Source organism: Misgurnus anguillicaudatus, chromosome 16, assembly GCF_027580225.2.
Source record: "Misgurnus anguillicaudatus chromosome 16, ASM2758022v2, whole genome shotgun sequence".
Lineage (NCBI taxonomy): Eukaryota > Metazoa > Chordata > Actinopteri > Cypriniformes > Cobitidae > Misgurnus > Misgurnus anguillicaudatus.
In genome coordinates, this window is record NC_073352.2 from 2,047,047 (window position 1) to 2,062,835 (window position 15,789).

The 15,789-nt window shown below is 36.3% G+C and overlaps 1 protein-coding gene across 1 annotated transcript; it reads left to right on the forward strand.

Annotated features, from left to right (window-relative positions):
- The first annotated feature begins 2,859 nt into the window (after nucleotides 1-2,859).
- Nucleotides 2,860-9,727, forward strand: gjb1b (gap junction protein beta 1b). The gene is made up of 3 exons (XM_055178993.2): nucleotides 2,860-3,989; nucleotides 4,161-4,254; nucleotides 5,535-9,727. The coding sequence occupies exon 3, from the start codon at nucleotides 5,549-5,551 to the stop codon at nucleotides 6,374-6,376; it is 828 nt and encodes a 275-aa protein (XP_055034968.2). The 5' UTR covers nucleotides 2,860-3,989; nucleotides 4,161-4,254; nucleotides 5,535-5,548; the 3' UTR covers nucleotides 6,377-9,727.
- Nucleotides 9,728-15,789: the final 6,062 nt, after the last annotated feature.

The following is a 15,789-nucleotide window of genomic DNA, read 5'->3' on the forward strand; positions in this document are numbered from 1 at the left end:
AATGACTGACAGGATGAAGTTAGAGAATTTGCCCAACAAATCCATGACAAATCATGACGGATTGCTTCCTGTACTGTACTGCGCGATCGCGAAAGTGAAAGTAAAACTCGAGGGCGCGCTCAAACGTAATTTAAATACCCAATGCCTGAATTTCATACACCATTATTACACATCCAAATCTGTGAAAGAATGCACAAGCATATAAATATAATTTTTCCTCCCTATAAGTCAAGATAGCCCGACGGGCAGGGCGGCGATGCATTTTGATAGCTAATATGCAGCAGATAGCTGCAGACCGCAAGTTACCTGCAGTACTAGCTAGCAACAGACCATCTCTAGTGCGAGACTTGGAGCGTAGAGACGTTCTGTGGCTAGCTCACCTCGTCCCCAGATTAGTTACTGGCAAACACATTATATTGCATTAATATTTTGGTATGAAAATCACCCGCCAGTGTGGCGGGTAGCCTTTTGAATTTAGTCGCCAAACGGAAAATCTACCCACATTTGGCGCTTGGCGGGTGTTAATTTCGGACCCTGCCCGCCTCGTTTTGTTACTGTGTGGGCTAATCTTACCAAATGCGCTTTAAATGCCTGGAAACGCAAGGCGCAACGCACTGCCTTTTTTTTAAAAAGAGCAGTGCGACACAGCTTTTTATATTGCTAAGCAACCATCCAGTCAGCTGTCTTGTCAATCAAATATTGAAGCGTGAGCGCTCTTTTGCTGTTAACTGTCATATTAGCAGAAACTTCAAAAAGATGACGCTTGCTCTGGCCTTGTTTGAGGGTGAGAGGTGCACAAACACTCAGGAGAGACTGAGCGAGTGAGGTCCGGTTCTTCAAAGCAACTGTAAACTTCCCTCACCACAACATAAGGCCCGCCTCTCCCCTCATTCGATTGGACGATGAAAAGACGCAAATGACGTTGGGCGCTTCGCCGCTCTCATCTCTTCTTCAAAAGCGCGTGCTGCGGCTGGCGGCAAAAATCGCAAGGCATTCAGCACGCACAAACGCTCCCTGCCCATAGAATATTATTCAAAAAAGTTGCCTGCAACTGCCATAAACGCTTTTGGTGTGATCAGCCCCTCAAGCCAGGCCGCTCCTAAATGTCTGGCGATAATATGTCCGGTAGAAATATATCAATTGCACAGCGCACTTAAGTTCAGGCCCTGAGGTCTTAAAGTGACAGAAGCTGCTAATAAAGCTGCTGTCGCCATTTGTGTCAATAATGTTAATCAAACATCAGAAAGAAAGTAATTTACTGCCCTTGACTGAATCACTTTTGTAAAATAAATAAGAATGAATGTTGAATTTATAGTGAAAGATATGTATTGTATACTTGATTACTTTATACAATATAATATTATTCAGTGCTTTAAGTTTTTCAAGTAGGTCGATTTCTTATGTGCCTTTGTTCTATTGTTATTTGTGACTCTTGTCACAATTTTCTTTTCTTAAGCGACTATTATTTTTTTGTGATATGGAAATTGGTCACAAGAATTATGACATTTTAGTGGCATTAAATTTCCATAAAATAAAATTCTTATTAAAAGTAATATAACTTGACTGTGAAGTATATCATTATTGTTAGATAAAATGACTCGTATAACATTTAGCTCATCGCCCACCCCTATATTCGCTATTAGCAAGACATGTTGACAGGTAAGTGTTAATCTAACAGCTTTGTTCATGCAACTGTTATTCTGAATGATTCTAGATTATATTTATGTAAAACAACTTCAGCAGTGTTTTAGAAAAATGTGTTCTCTCTGTAGTTGGTGACCTAAAGTGGTGGGGGGGCCCTGCAGTAACTCGTAGCCCTGGGGCCCAATGAGCTCTTAATGCAGCCCTGTGTGTGTATGTGTGTTGGGAGAAACATTACTGATAATGACTGGTGTTTGTGTGTTAGAGGGGGTGGGACAACCACATAGCTGATGATGATTGGCTTAATTTCCATCGTTAGCCAACCAGAGGCAGAGATCACACAGAAGCACGCACAGTCCGACTCAGAGCAGTATAAAAAAGGCTCAGCAACTTGGTTACTTTGTCGCTACACTGTAAAAAAATTCCATAGAAATTAAAGTGTTACTTGCAGCTGTTAGATTTAAATGTATGTTATTTACTGGCAACATTTTGTTCAAAGTTAAATGAACATAAAACATTTACAAGTCTTTGTCTTTACAGAGTAAAATTAAAATAACAGCATCAAGCAAAGCATTCTGGGAAACTAAATCTAAATAAAAAAACAGAAAAAAGTTGATGATGATTTCTGGCCCCCAGAATACTTTGCAAGAGGCTGTTATTGTATAGTTTTATTCTGTAAAGATAAAGACTTGTTAATTTTTAATAATTATTTAACTTTGAACAAACTCTTGGAAGTAAATAACATACATTTACATACAGTAAGTTACCAGCAAACAGCTGCAAGTAACACTGTAATTTCTACGGAACTTTTTACAGTGTAGATTTAGCAACTTTCTATCACTTTAGCAACTTTATTTCAAGAAAGCGACTAGGACAAATCTAGCTATCTTTTCTGGCGTGGTTTGAGATTTTTTTTAGACTGATATGAAAACACGCGTCATTCTCTCTTTTCAATGAGCAGCGGGTTCTGCTGCTGTGCCCCATCTCAAAGCACTGACAGGCAGCCCAGTCCTCGCACATCAATCCCTCCGAATCACAGACCAGCGACAGAGCGATGGCAAGTACAACAAGCTCAAAGGTAGTAACATGAAGTATAAGCAAACATGAAGTATAATATAAGCACTACTTTTCCATTGTTGAGGTAGACAGAAAGACAGATAGATGTTTGTGTAATGTGCAACTTTAGGAAGAAAAAGTCTCTCCATGTCTGTGGCAAGTAATTCTGATCTAATAAAGCACCTCACATTGTCACATGTTGCCACAAAATTAGTGGTTTCTCTTTAGTATCTATTTTAGTCATTTAACATATTTAATATTTAGGGCATCCAAGTTATTTGAAATAGTTGATTTTTTAAAGTAACGCAATAATTATTTTCCCTGATAATTAGTTACTTTTATAATGATGTAACGCAGTTACTAATTCAGTTACTATTTGTGAGAAGTAATTAGTAACTATAACTAATTACTTTTTTAAAGTAACGTTCATACTGTGTTTCAGTGGAGAGGTGACCAATAAAATGCTCCTTGTTCTATTGTTCTCTACAATCCTTGATTTTTTTACCCATTTGGAGGAGTTTGAGCTGGTCACTTGAATAACATTTTCCTGCCAGTGATGCCAGCAAACTTGCAAGGAATCCTGGAAATGACTGTCTTAACATTTATTGTGTCACTTTGTCCTGTGTTTATCTACAATACAGCATCTGATGATCCAGAAGTTATACCAGCTCAATTATATTATCCATCTGATCCATCTTATTCATAATTATCTAGATAATAGATGGCCCATCACCACTATCACATACAGTACCTCAAAAACTCAGATAATAAAGCAATCCTCCCTCTGCTTACAGATAAAAAAGTTTGTACTGGATTACCATAACACCATTGGACATTTGACTCAGTGGTATGAGGATAATTATCTATCTGTCTTTCTGTCTATTTATGGCAAATACATAATTTCAAACATTTTAAAATCATACACACAAGCCTGACAATGTATTTTTTACAATGTATTTTTTCTTAAATTGTGCTGTGTTTGATAAAGAGAGCAGCTCAGAAAAAAACTCACTTCCTCTGCCTGCCAGGCACAATGAATAATGTTACTGCTCATTGTGTCCACACAGATTCTTTCTTCTGTCCTCAGTGGGTGAAAATGGGGGCATTTGATCAGAATTCTGAAGAGTCCTGTTTGCGTCCATAAAGAAAAGCATTGTGTGTAAACGGTTATATAAGTACGTATGACATCTGGTGCAGGGTTGTGGCTAGTATTGAGAAAATGTTTTACATATGCTCTTCAGAGAGGCCTTTAGATGTTTCCAGTACAGGATTGTTCATTATTACAGTTGAAGGTAAGCTGTCCTCTCAATTTTTATACTGTATGCATGTGGAAGGTGAACTGAAAAAGTGATTTTGATAAACTTGATATTCATCCATAGATGTTGTACTAGAAATCTTATAATTTATCTACAAGACTAAGCTTTTAACTAGCTTTTAAGTGACCAGAACATTTTCATTTTTAGTTTCAGACTCAAGTTTCCACATAACAAGACAACAGTCAGCTCTTCATCATATTTGGACCTGGTATAGCATAGGCTTCCTCACAGGCTGATCCTGGTAAATTACTGAACAGTTATTGCTTAGATTTAAATTTTGAGGGTCACTTGAAGGGTCACTATTTGCATTGTGTTGTTGTATATGTATTTTGTTTTATTGCTTATGTGTACCTGGCAGTCCTTTTAAAAATGTCTATGTGTCCCTATGTGTTTAAATTTTGTAATACTCTGATTTTGAGTATTTGGATGATTAAACTTGTATCTGCGCTTGGACCTCCCTTTTGCCGTTTTTCTCTCTGCGCTCTTAAAAATTAAAGGTGCTTTTAATGCCATACATTTTTGACTAAATGGTTCTATAAATAACCTTTAACATCTAAAGAACTTTTCTGTTTGAAAAAAGTTATTTTTCGTGAAAAAAGTTTTTTTGGATTATAAAAAGGTAAAAAAGAAAGTTTTTTTTTGAGGAGCCAAGAATGGTACTTCTATATGGCATTATTGTGAAGAATCTTTTAAGCTTATTTTTTAAAGTCTGTTTAAGAGACAGATGTACTACCACAGATTTTAAGTGTGACCCATAAGATTAAAAATTGTTGCAAACTTTAAAAATTATCTCACCATGCAAAAAAGTTATTATTGCAGTTAAACCACTCTGAGGTCTTTAAAACTTACTTGACCCTTTTAGACCTGCAATCCTTCCACATCATCCATCATCCTTGAAATGATATCATGAAATAATAATTTCTGTCAAAAAAGTGATGTGGCTATGTGGTCCAGATGCGTTTTCTTGTGTGAATCTGTTTTAAAAATCATTATTGGTTTACAAGGTGACAACTGAGATCCAACATGTTAAGGTCATTTAGTTGGGATCATGTTCATAAAGTGTGTCAACAAACAACAATCAATAATTGTGTAACTATGATATCCAGTCAGTTAGAACATATTATGTGCAATTTGGAGCGTATTTTTGTTTGTATTTTGTAAATAGAGACTTAATTGACCCTTCACAGGGAGTTTGATTGACAGGCTCCTGACCAATCATAACATTGATATTATTTGCCCCTGTTGCTATTTGTCATTTTGTCCGACAATCAGATAATTTCAACTGCTGCAAAAGTGGATGATCATCGCTTACCACCATGAAGAGAAATGATCTAATAATTGCTTTCCTTCACTATCCACTCCAGCTGATTTTAATTTGGTAAAGAAATTCATTAACAATTGGATCAAAAGGTTATTTAAGATTCAGTCCAGTGTTTGTCTAAACGTTTGACTGTTAGTGTAAACATTTTAAATCAGTTAACGGTATCTGCTATTTTGATTTTTTTATGTTGTTCTTTTTAGTCCTGGATTTCAGCATGAATTGGGGATCATTTTATGGTGTGATCAGTGGTGTGAATAGACACTCTACCGGCATTGGGCGCATTTGGCTGTCCGTCATATTCATCTTCCGCATCTTGGTGCTGGTGGTGGCAGCTGAGAGCGTGTGGGGGGACGAGAAGTCCGGCTTTACCTGTAACACCCAGCAGCCCGGCTGCAACAGCGTGTGCTATGACCAGTTCTTTCCAATATCACACATTCGCCTCTGGGCCCTGCAGCTCATACTGGTGTCCACGCCGGCTCTGCTGGTCGCCATGCATGTTGCCCATCGTCGTCATGTGGAGAAAAAGATTCTCAAAATATCTGGGCGGGTTAGTGCGAAAGACTTTGAAGACATCAAGAGGCAGAAGTTTAAGATCACAGGTGCCCTTTGGTGGACTTACATGGTAAGCATAATTTTCCGCGTTATTTTTGAGATGGTTTTCTTGTACATTTTTTATACAATCTATCCAGACATCAAGATGGTGCGTCTTGTGAAGTGCGATTCCTACCCCTGTCCAAATACAGTGGATTGTTTTGTGTCCCGTCCAACAGAGAAGACCATTTTTACTATCTTCATGCTGGCAGTGTCTGGAGTTTGTGTTTTGCTGAACATTGCAGAGGTTGTTTATTTAATAGGCGGTGCATGTATCAGATACTTTCACGGAGCAGCTAGTGAAACAAAAAGACCTTGGCTCACTAAAAAACTGGCCTCCTACAAGCAGAACGAAATAAATCAGCTGATATCAGAGCACTCATTCAAACCCAGATTAAATGCAGGCCGTAGATCTGCTACGGACAAGGGGGAGCGCTGCTCTGCTTTCTAAGACTGATCTGTCAATAACCATTGAATGCAAGTGATCATATTATTTCATTTTTACACATTAGGTAAAACCATTTAAAATGTTATATACATGTGAGAAATCATCATGGGAAGATATGCGAACATGTTAACATTTGCTAATTCAAATGGGTCCAAACATTGTCTTTTCTAAAAGGAATAAAATTTGTGTTACACTAGACTTTTCCACCAATATGCATGTAAGCATGAGATAGCTGGAACACTAACATACTGTATGTGTTAAAGGTTTTTCTTGGAGTGCGTCATAAAGTTTAAATTTGATGAACTCTGATCTGAAAAATGTTTGTTGTGAAAACCCATTTGGCCAACCGAGAGATTTCAAACATGCAGAGAGTAAAAACAAAGCATGGTTTGCAGTAAATGTAAAGTTGTGATAATATATGTGTTTTTAACATTTTTAGTTCATTTCTGTTTTCAAAGGCAAGCATTGCTATTACTTTTTCTCATACATTTCTCAAACCCATAACCTTAAGTATTGCATTTTAGCTGTTGTGCTATGGAAATAACTGCTACCTCAAATGTTGTAGGGTGTAGAGAAAATGTACAGTAGTAATAGGAAGTTCAGATAATTTTTCTGATTCGGATCTTTGAATCTCGTTCATCAAAATGAACAAATCTTTTTTTGAGTCATTTCGTTCTTTTCGTTCATTTAAAATATGATTACCTATAATTTCACAAATTACCCCAAAATATCCACTCATGCAAACAATTATGACATTTCTAACAAGTTATAAGAAATAAAAATCCTTATTTCATTATTTCTTGACACAAGCTCTGAAACCTGCACAAGAGATAGAAATGATTAGCTTACCTCCTAAGTCAGTCCTCGTGTACAAGACAGGGTAATGAAGTCAAAGCCAAATTATAAGAAACTGAACTTCATATTTATCACATTTGTACGCCTTCTCTCGTGTCTACAGATGTTAGTTGTCAACTCTGTCTTACTGACTCTCTGTGTTCGGCCAGGCTGTGCCGTGTGATATACAGCACAGGACCGGAAAGAGAAATTATTAGTTCATCATTCTCTCGAGTTCGGGACGGGTTCGAGTCTTTCGTTCTTCCTGTCAGCCTCATGGAGGCTATGCTGTCAGTACTGGAAAGATAAATGATTAGTTCATCTTTCGAGTCTCGAGTTCAGCCGGTTCCGAGTCTTTTGTTCTTCCTGTCAGTCCCATGGAGGCTGTGCTGTCGGTGCCGGAGAGAGAAATGATAAGTTCATTCAAGTCTTGAGTTCGGGTTTGGCCGGGTCCGAGTCCTCACGTGATGGCTGGTATATCACATTAAATACAACATTAGATTCGTATTATTGATTGCGTCTGAATGTATCCTATATTGTTTTATATTTAGTAATTAAAATACAAAATATGTGCAAAAACATTATTTGAAAAATAAAAGTTCCATCTTATTGAAGAGCGAAAGATCGGACCCGACCGAACCCGAACTCGAAAGGTTAACTGGTCATTTCTCTTTCCGGTACTGGTAGCGTGGCCTCTATGGCAGTAATTCTCAAAGTGTGGTCCGCGGACCACTAGTGGTCCCCCAAACTCCCCCAGTGGTCCGCCAAAAGATGACCTAAACTAGGCAAGTGTTTATACAATCGTCACTTATTTAAGTAGATTTTTTATGCACTTGCAAAACTGTGATATCAGTTCTTGCCTTTCTGTTTTAATAACGTAAAAATGGATCGGTTGGCTAAACCAAAGAGGGTCAAAATAAAAGATCAAGCGTCAACTGAAAACAGCTAAAATCCACAGATCTATTAGTTTTGTAATGTATAGTTTTTGTTACATGTGTAAAATCCCTGTAATTTCAGTGATTTTGGACATTAAGGGGAACATTTTTTTCAGTATTTTATTGTTACCATTGTTACAATCATAGACTTCATATACCCACCACCTCAGTTTTAAACTAAGGGCTCTTTGGAATGACATTAAGTGGGACCTATAGGCTGTTATAGTATGTTTAATTGCATTTTTTTCACATGTGCAGTTTGTTGTTCATATTAAGCTGCAACTCATTTCACATTTACTTGTTCAAATGAAATAAAATTCATATAATAATTTCTGAACATAGCATTGCATTTGTGTTTAAAAAATTAGTGACTTGAAACAGTTGCATATTAAACTTGAATTTAGCTTATCCTTCCTATTTTGTTGCTTTTTCGGGAGTGTTAGAGTGGGATTCTGTTAGGTGGTCCTCAGACAAAAATTGGAAGATAAAGTGGTCCTTGGGCTGAAAAAGTTTGAGAAACACTGCTCTATGGGACTGACAGGAAGATCGAGGGGCTCGAACCTGTCCCGAACTCGAGACTCAAGAGAATTCAGAACCCATATGTTGCACAATGCGCATGCACGGTCAACACAAAATGAATGAATCACTCTCTGAGACAACTCGGTAGTCATATTAAAGATTCGTTCAAAATGAACGAATCGTTCATGAACGACACACCACTAATGTACAGTATGCTACTACTCTTCAGCAATCAGACATGATTTTTGCATGGCAGACAATAACAAATTAAAAATATATAGCTGCAAGCAGCAATCATCAGGGTTCAAGCGTTTTAAGACCTTAAAGTGCAGAATTTGATTTAGAAATGTAATTTCCACTTTTCAAAATCCTGATCATGTACCCTGACTTTCAAAGCCGTTTGTTAAAGGGTGTGTGTATTTACTGCTATTTGCTATGACATCTGCATATTCAATTCAATTCAATTTTATTTATATAGCGCTTTTCACAAGAGTTAATTGTTTCAAAGCAGCTTTACATTAATAGATGTATGAAAACCATTGAAAAAACAAGCATAGTAAAAATGTAACGTATACAGTAAAGTAGGAAGTTAAGCCAAAGGTGGCAAACTCTCCAGGGGATGGAACCCCCCCCAGGAGAAAAACCCTCCTGGCTAGTCCAGGGGGAAAACTCCTAGGAGGGAAAAAACCCTTGAGAGAGGTACATATATATTTATATATATGGGCCATTCTACCGAATTCGTGCAAATTGCTGTCCCGGAACCAAAAAACGAATTTAAAAAGCATTAATGTAGGAAAATGTTTGATAATAAAAAAAATATAAGCAAATAGCAATCAAAACCCAAAGTAATATTTGAGGTAGCGGCAGGCTTTATATATAAAATATCATCATTTACATGGTGCTTTCAATTGAGAGGTGGTTGTCCCAAACCCCAAGGTCTGAAATTCACCATACCATTTTTTATCATTGTTTTAAGAAGTATCATTTTGAATACTTTTGTTAATTAAAACCAAAAATATATTTATTGGATATTTTCAGTAAAAATCATCTAAAATCATGTAAAAAAACACTGTCCCGCATTTTCACGTCACTACCGAAACATTGCATAGTTTGGTCAATAATATAATAATGCTTTAAGCCACTCCCCTCCATTTTGAACCAGAAACTTTGTCTGTGCCTCTCTCCCTTGTGGTGACATGGTGATTAGATCAGTCCCATGGTTTTGAAGTAAATGTGATCAAAAGTTTGAAATCAGTGTGTGACATTTATGAATGTCACTACCGATCACACATTTTCTATGATTAATTAAGTTTTTTTGATTTTTTCTACTGGTCATTACTCATGTTTCAATGCTGAGAACTGTGCTAGCTAACTACGTACTGATTAGCATCTTAGCAGTAGGATCAAAGTTAGCTTAAATCGTCACTACCGAAACAGTCACAACCGAAACATTTGTTAACATTTCGGTTGTGACGTGATTGTTTCGGTAGTGACAAAATGACACTTATTTCTTTATTTTAATAAATAAATAGAAACGTTCAAGTGCATATATTCTTTTTCAGTACAAATAATTTGTTATACATGTTGTACGTGATTTGACTAGGACTACAAACTAAGATAAAATGAACTAGGCCAGATTAATTTAATTAATTCATACAGTGGTAGCTTGACTCATTATTGATATAAATGAAGGCTATATGATTCTACCTCTGGTCTCTAGGAAAACTTTCTGCGCTAATTTAGCGGGACTTTGACTGATTGCTTTATAAAATTGACATAACAGATAGCACTTATCAGTATCATTGTAAATTGACATGTCATTGTTACGTGTAGACAGGGCAGGCTCACACTAATAATGTAAATGTAAATATCTTTGGTTAATTTGTAGAGATAGCTACAGAGAGAGAGGAATCACCAACATGCATAGACGGAAAGATGAAAGTAGAGCGGACAGACTGAGAGAGCCTATTTTCTTTAGCCGATCCTTCTTTTGCTTACTTAGTTTTATAAGTCTCAATTTAAAAAAGTAACATTTATTGAACTTAAAAAACGATATTTCTGTCTGTAAATAATGCTGGAAAAACTCGGTGAACACAGCAGCCACAAATCAGCCAATGCCAATACACATAAAACTCGCAAAAATCGGCCGATATATCGGTCTATCACTAGTTCTTTTATATGAAAATTTATTCAACCTACCTCAAATCAAATAAAAAATGAAGTTTACTTCAAACTCAAAAAAGTCAAACTCAGCAACAAGAGAATCAGTTAAGGAGGTTGAGAGAAGTTAGAATGTGTAATGGAAAAACAGGCACACATGTGTACACCAACATTACAGATGGACATGGGTGCACACACACCAAATTCTGTAGTTTATACTGTGGGCCTGAAGTTTTATATGGACATACATTATGTCATATTTTTCTCAAGAGATGTGAAAATCAACACAGCATCTTGCATCCCTTCAAGGTCTGAACTATCCGCCATCCCTTCTGCGTAATTTCAGTGCAAAGTGCTTTTATGTGGTGTTGTGTTAGATATTCTTTGTGCTGTATGTTTTGACTGCATAATGCCAACCATTTTTGACTAACTAATTACTTTTTTTTTACACAAAATATGGACAATCCAATATGGTCGTCACTACCGAACATTTGATGTCACAACCTAAACAAATAATGTTCTAGAAAAATAAAATAGGTTTTGTTATCAAAATTTAAACTAATGAATCCTTGAATTTAAAAACTGTATCAGTGCATGTATGGCAATTACAGAGAAATATTGCTTTCAAAATGCATTTAATTTGATGAACCACTCTTATAGTTTTGTTAAAATAATATTTATAATCAATATAACCATGACACTGTCTTTAAAAATATTTAAAAAATATATTTAGAAGGTTAATGTAAAGAAAATCAGAATAGGCTATTAAAAACCACATTTTTATATTAAATGTTGTTGTGTTTCGGTAGTGACAAATTTTGGGAGAGAGAAAACATTTCGAAACTGTATAAAAACATGCTAGGAAACTAAAGTGTCCAATCAGTAGATTAGTGTTCCTTAGATGTTCTACTATGGTTATGACTACAAAGCTTGCAGGAAAAAACACACTTTTTTCAAGAAGTTTTGAAGTGTCAATTTACACCAATTCGGTAGAATGGCCCATATATATATATATATATATATATATATATATATATATATATATATATACACAGGGTGCGATTTGCCGGGGGGGATGCGTGGGATTTCCCCCTTTCTGGTCAATGTATCCCTGCCTCTGCTTAATTATTTTTATCCCCGGTGGGGATAAATGTATCCCCCCCCTCAAAGTGATCAGTGCTACTACACTAGTGGCGAGACGCATCACAAAACTTATCACAGATCCGTGGTGTGATTAGAGTCAATTTTATTTTAAAATGCGCTACTTTAGCTGGCTCTGATACAGCTGCCGCGCAGCCTCTCTGTATTCACCACTCTGAAGACTTGCTCAATGTCCCACCCACGGCGCTATCTGATTGGTTACACACCCGGTTACACCTCACGAGTAATAGCCTATCAACACTTGCGAGATGGTTGTGGATCTGTGTGTCAAACAAAGGAACGCAGCATTCAGCAGCATATTATTCAGGCGCATATTAATAAAGCGGGAATAAACATCACAATCTGATTATCTGTTTATGATGACAACCAGAGTTAGTGTCCCAGTCACACCACTGAGAATGGCCGAAGTTACACATATGGTTTAGCGAGGCGCGTCCAGTTCGCGCAAATGAAGCTAATTGACTAACAAATAATGCATCTGTCTTTTCTATAATTTCACTGTAGCTCACCATCGGGGTGTAAAATTAACGTTATAACTTTAAAAGCAGCATTAAAACGGTTTCTACTGTAATGGTTTAACTTTGCAACCAATCCATTGTTCATATTCATGTTTAAGTTGACACTACGTTGTGCCATAGTTTTGCCATTCAAGATTTAATTCTTGCGTGTTTTTGCGTTGTGCATGATCACAGTTCATATGTGTGGGGAAAAATAAGCTATTCGAGTAAAAATTTTGCGTTAGGCTGCTTCATGAGTTAATAAGATTTTTTTGTACAATTCCTGCAAATGCAGTGATGAGTTCAAGTTCTCATGATTTATTTTTATGAATTAAAATGTTTTGAAATGTGCTTTGGACAGAGACGCATTATGTCAAGAATTATAAAAACAATCGTCAATAAGCTCATAATTTGTGCTAAAATAGTCTAAATGTTTAGTTTTCAAATCATTTTAAAAAGCTGGTTATATTTTGATGTTTCTGCGCATGTTCAGCATACGGTGAGGTTCGGGTTTGTTCCGATCAGAGCTCGTGAGCGGAGAGCGCATTTCTGAATATTATAAAATAATAATAATATTATAATGGATTTTTGTTAGGTCGGACAATGATTACCAAATTTCTCTCTTATATTGCTCTTCATAATCACTGAAAACAGTTAAAAAAAGTTAAAACTAGTGGTAGGTACAAAATGACTCATGACAAAATATGGTGGGTACCCACCGTCACCCAAATCAACGCCTATGAAAACATCCCCCCCTCTGTTTTTTTTCACAAATCGCACCCTGTATATATATATATATGGGTCAGGCATCGGCTGGGCATCTCGTAGAAGGTCGGTCAGTAGATCAACGATGTGATGATCTTCAAGGTTGCAGGAACGGGGTCTGTTTGTCTCATTGTCCCCACAGGGTCGAGGACGAGACAGGGAGAGAGAAACAGAATCCTATTAGCGTAGGGGCTGTTCACATGCAGTGCAAGTGTCATATAGTGGTTTAAGTCATATGTGCAGTTACTATAAATGCAGTTTAAATAATGCAGAGATGCTGAAGCACTGATCTATATAAAGGACTGGATTGCGCATGACGTCACATTTGTCAGATCTACAGACAGATCGCAGCATATGTAGTATTAATGACAAACGTGCTCATTCTGAAATCTAAATAAATAATTATGCTTTGTACTGTATGTGCATGCAATAATTTGCTGGTTTTGTAATTATGTTATGTTTACACGTTACCTAAACTTATTCAGAGAAATAACACTGACCGTGTAGCTTAATGTCAAAAAACTTTATTTATACCCAACCCGTGTCATATGTATAAATCCCTTATCCTGCCCGATTAAAACATAAACATTGCAAATAACACCAGAAGTAACAATTAATTTAGGTACACATATCCTAAAAATGTATCTTGTGTGACTGATGTGCTGTAAACCGGGTGAATTTAGATAATGATTTTGAACAGAGCCGGCCAAGTAGGGCCTAAAGAAAAGCAATGACTACCTTATAACTATACTGTACATATTATATCTACTATGTTATTTTTTTATTTGTCTATTAAATTATGTTTTAATTATTCTATGTATACTGTATGTTAATGATCTTTTTTACACTGCTGGTCCTAAGTACATATTTCGTTCTTATGTGGCAACATGTAGCCTACAGAATGACAATAAAAGACCTTGGGGTGGTCCCGGACAGGGAATATCTTAAGACAGACTCGGCCTTAGTTTATTTAGAAAACATAACTAATTTTAACAAAAATGCCTTACTAAAAACATTACTTGTGTGCATTGTGAGGCAAAACAAAGGGCGCTGGTGTATTTTATGGTATGTCAGAGCAATCTTTTTTCAGTTTGGACAGCTCTTAGCCTACTTTTATTTTAGTCTAAGTCTAGTTTAATTCCTGTCAGGGAAACTGTGTTCCATGTTTGATGTCTAACAGAAAAATATGATACCACTGACTGAACTGAATGGCAGTGCAGTGCAACAAACACACACTGATGAATTTGCTGAATAAAAAGACTGATAAAGTGATTTTCATTGGCCATCAAAGAAACATTTTTAATTGACACCAGAGTTTAAGAGGCACAAACAACAGCCTATATATATTTAAATGAAATAGAGTAAATAGAATAACATTTAAATAAAATATTATATAAAATAATAAATAGAACACTTAAATGTTTAAATTTTTCAAATAAATTAAATTAACTGTAATATTTAAAACACCACAAACAAGATTAATAGTAGCTAACATTCGCTATAACAACCGCCTCACTATATATTATCCCTTACGTAAATAGCATAACAAAAGTAAAGAGGCTTGTTTGAGAAGAGCAAAATCTGACACAAACATAGGTGTGAGGAATAGCAGACGAATGAACCCAATAGCAGACGATGTCGGGAAAAACAGAAAACACTTTAATACTTCACAAAACAAAAACCCACGAGGGGGTACACGACATGAACACATGAAACACTTAACTTTCACTAGATTGCCAGACTAGACTGGAACATGAAACACGATATTCAGAACACAGCACAACACAATGAACCTGCACAGAACAAAAGAAACACTGACATTAAATAGAGAAAAACCAAACAAGATAACGAGCGGGAACAGGTGATGGGAATAAGTAATAATTAACAATAAGCAGGAGAACGAGGGAGCGGGGACAAATGACAAGACACCGGAGGTACATGCCAAACACAAAAACAAGGCATGAACCTCCACACAAGGCCAGGGACTGCCAGAACTCTGCCACCATGACATAATACAAATTAAACAAGACTTCAAGGCAGAGTCCTGACACATAGGTTTGTGGATAATAACAATTAACTTGCAAATAATATTAACAATTGAAGATTAACAATTAACATTGCATTCATAACATTAATCTAACAAAGCTGGCAACTGTATGTCATATGCATTGTTATAGTTTAAATATTAAACACTGAACAGTGACATTATACACTTTTGCACAGGCTAGCAGTTGGTTTAACGGTGCACTGTCTGGGCATGTACCACGCATATGCGCATGAGTTTGTTTACTCTTACACATAAAACACTTTAAATCCAGATGTTTAACAATATAATTACACTAATGACATAAATATGTAGAAATGACAATGGCATACGTGAAATATACGTGTAACAGAATTAATTAACCACGTAAAACCGTTTAAATATTACTTATTAAGCTTAATAAACCAATTCACGTTATGATGGCAAATATAAGAAAGAGAAGTCAAACAGAACACAGGTTTGGTCATTAACGAAGTCAAATAAGATGCACTTACTTCGCAT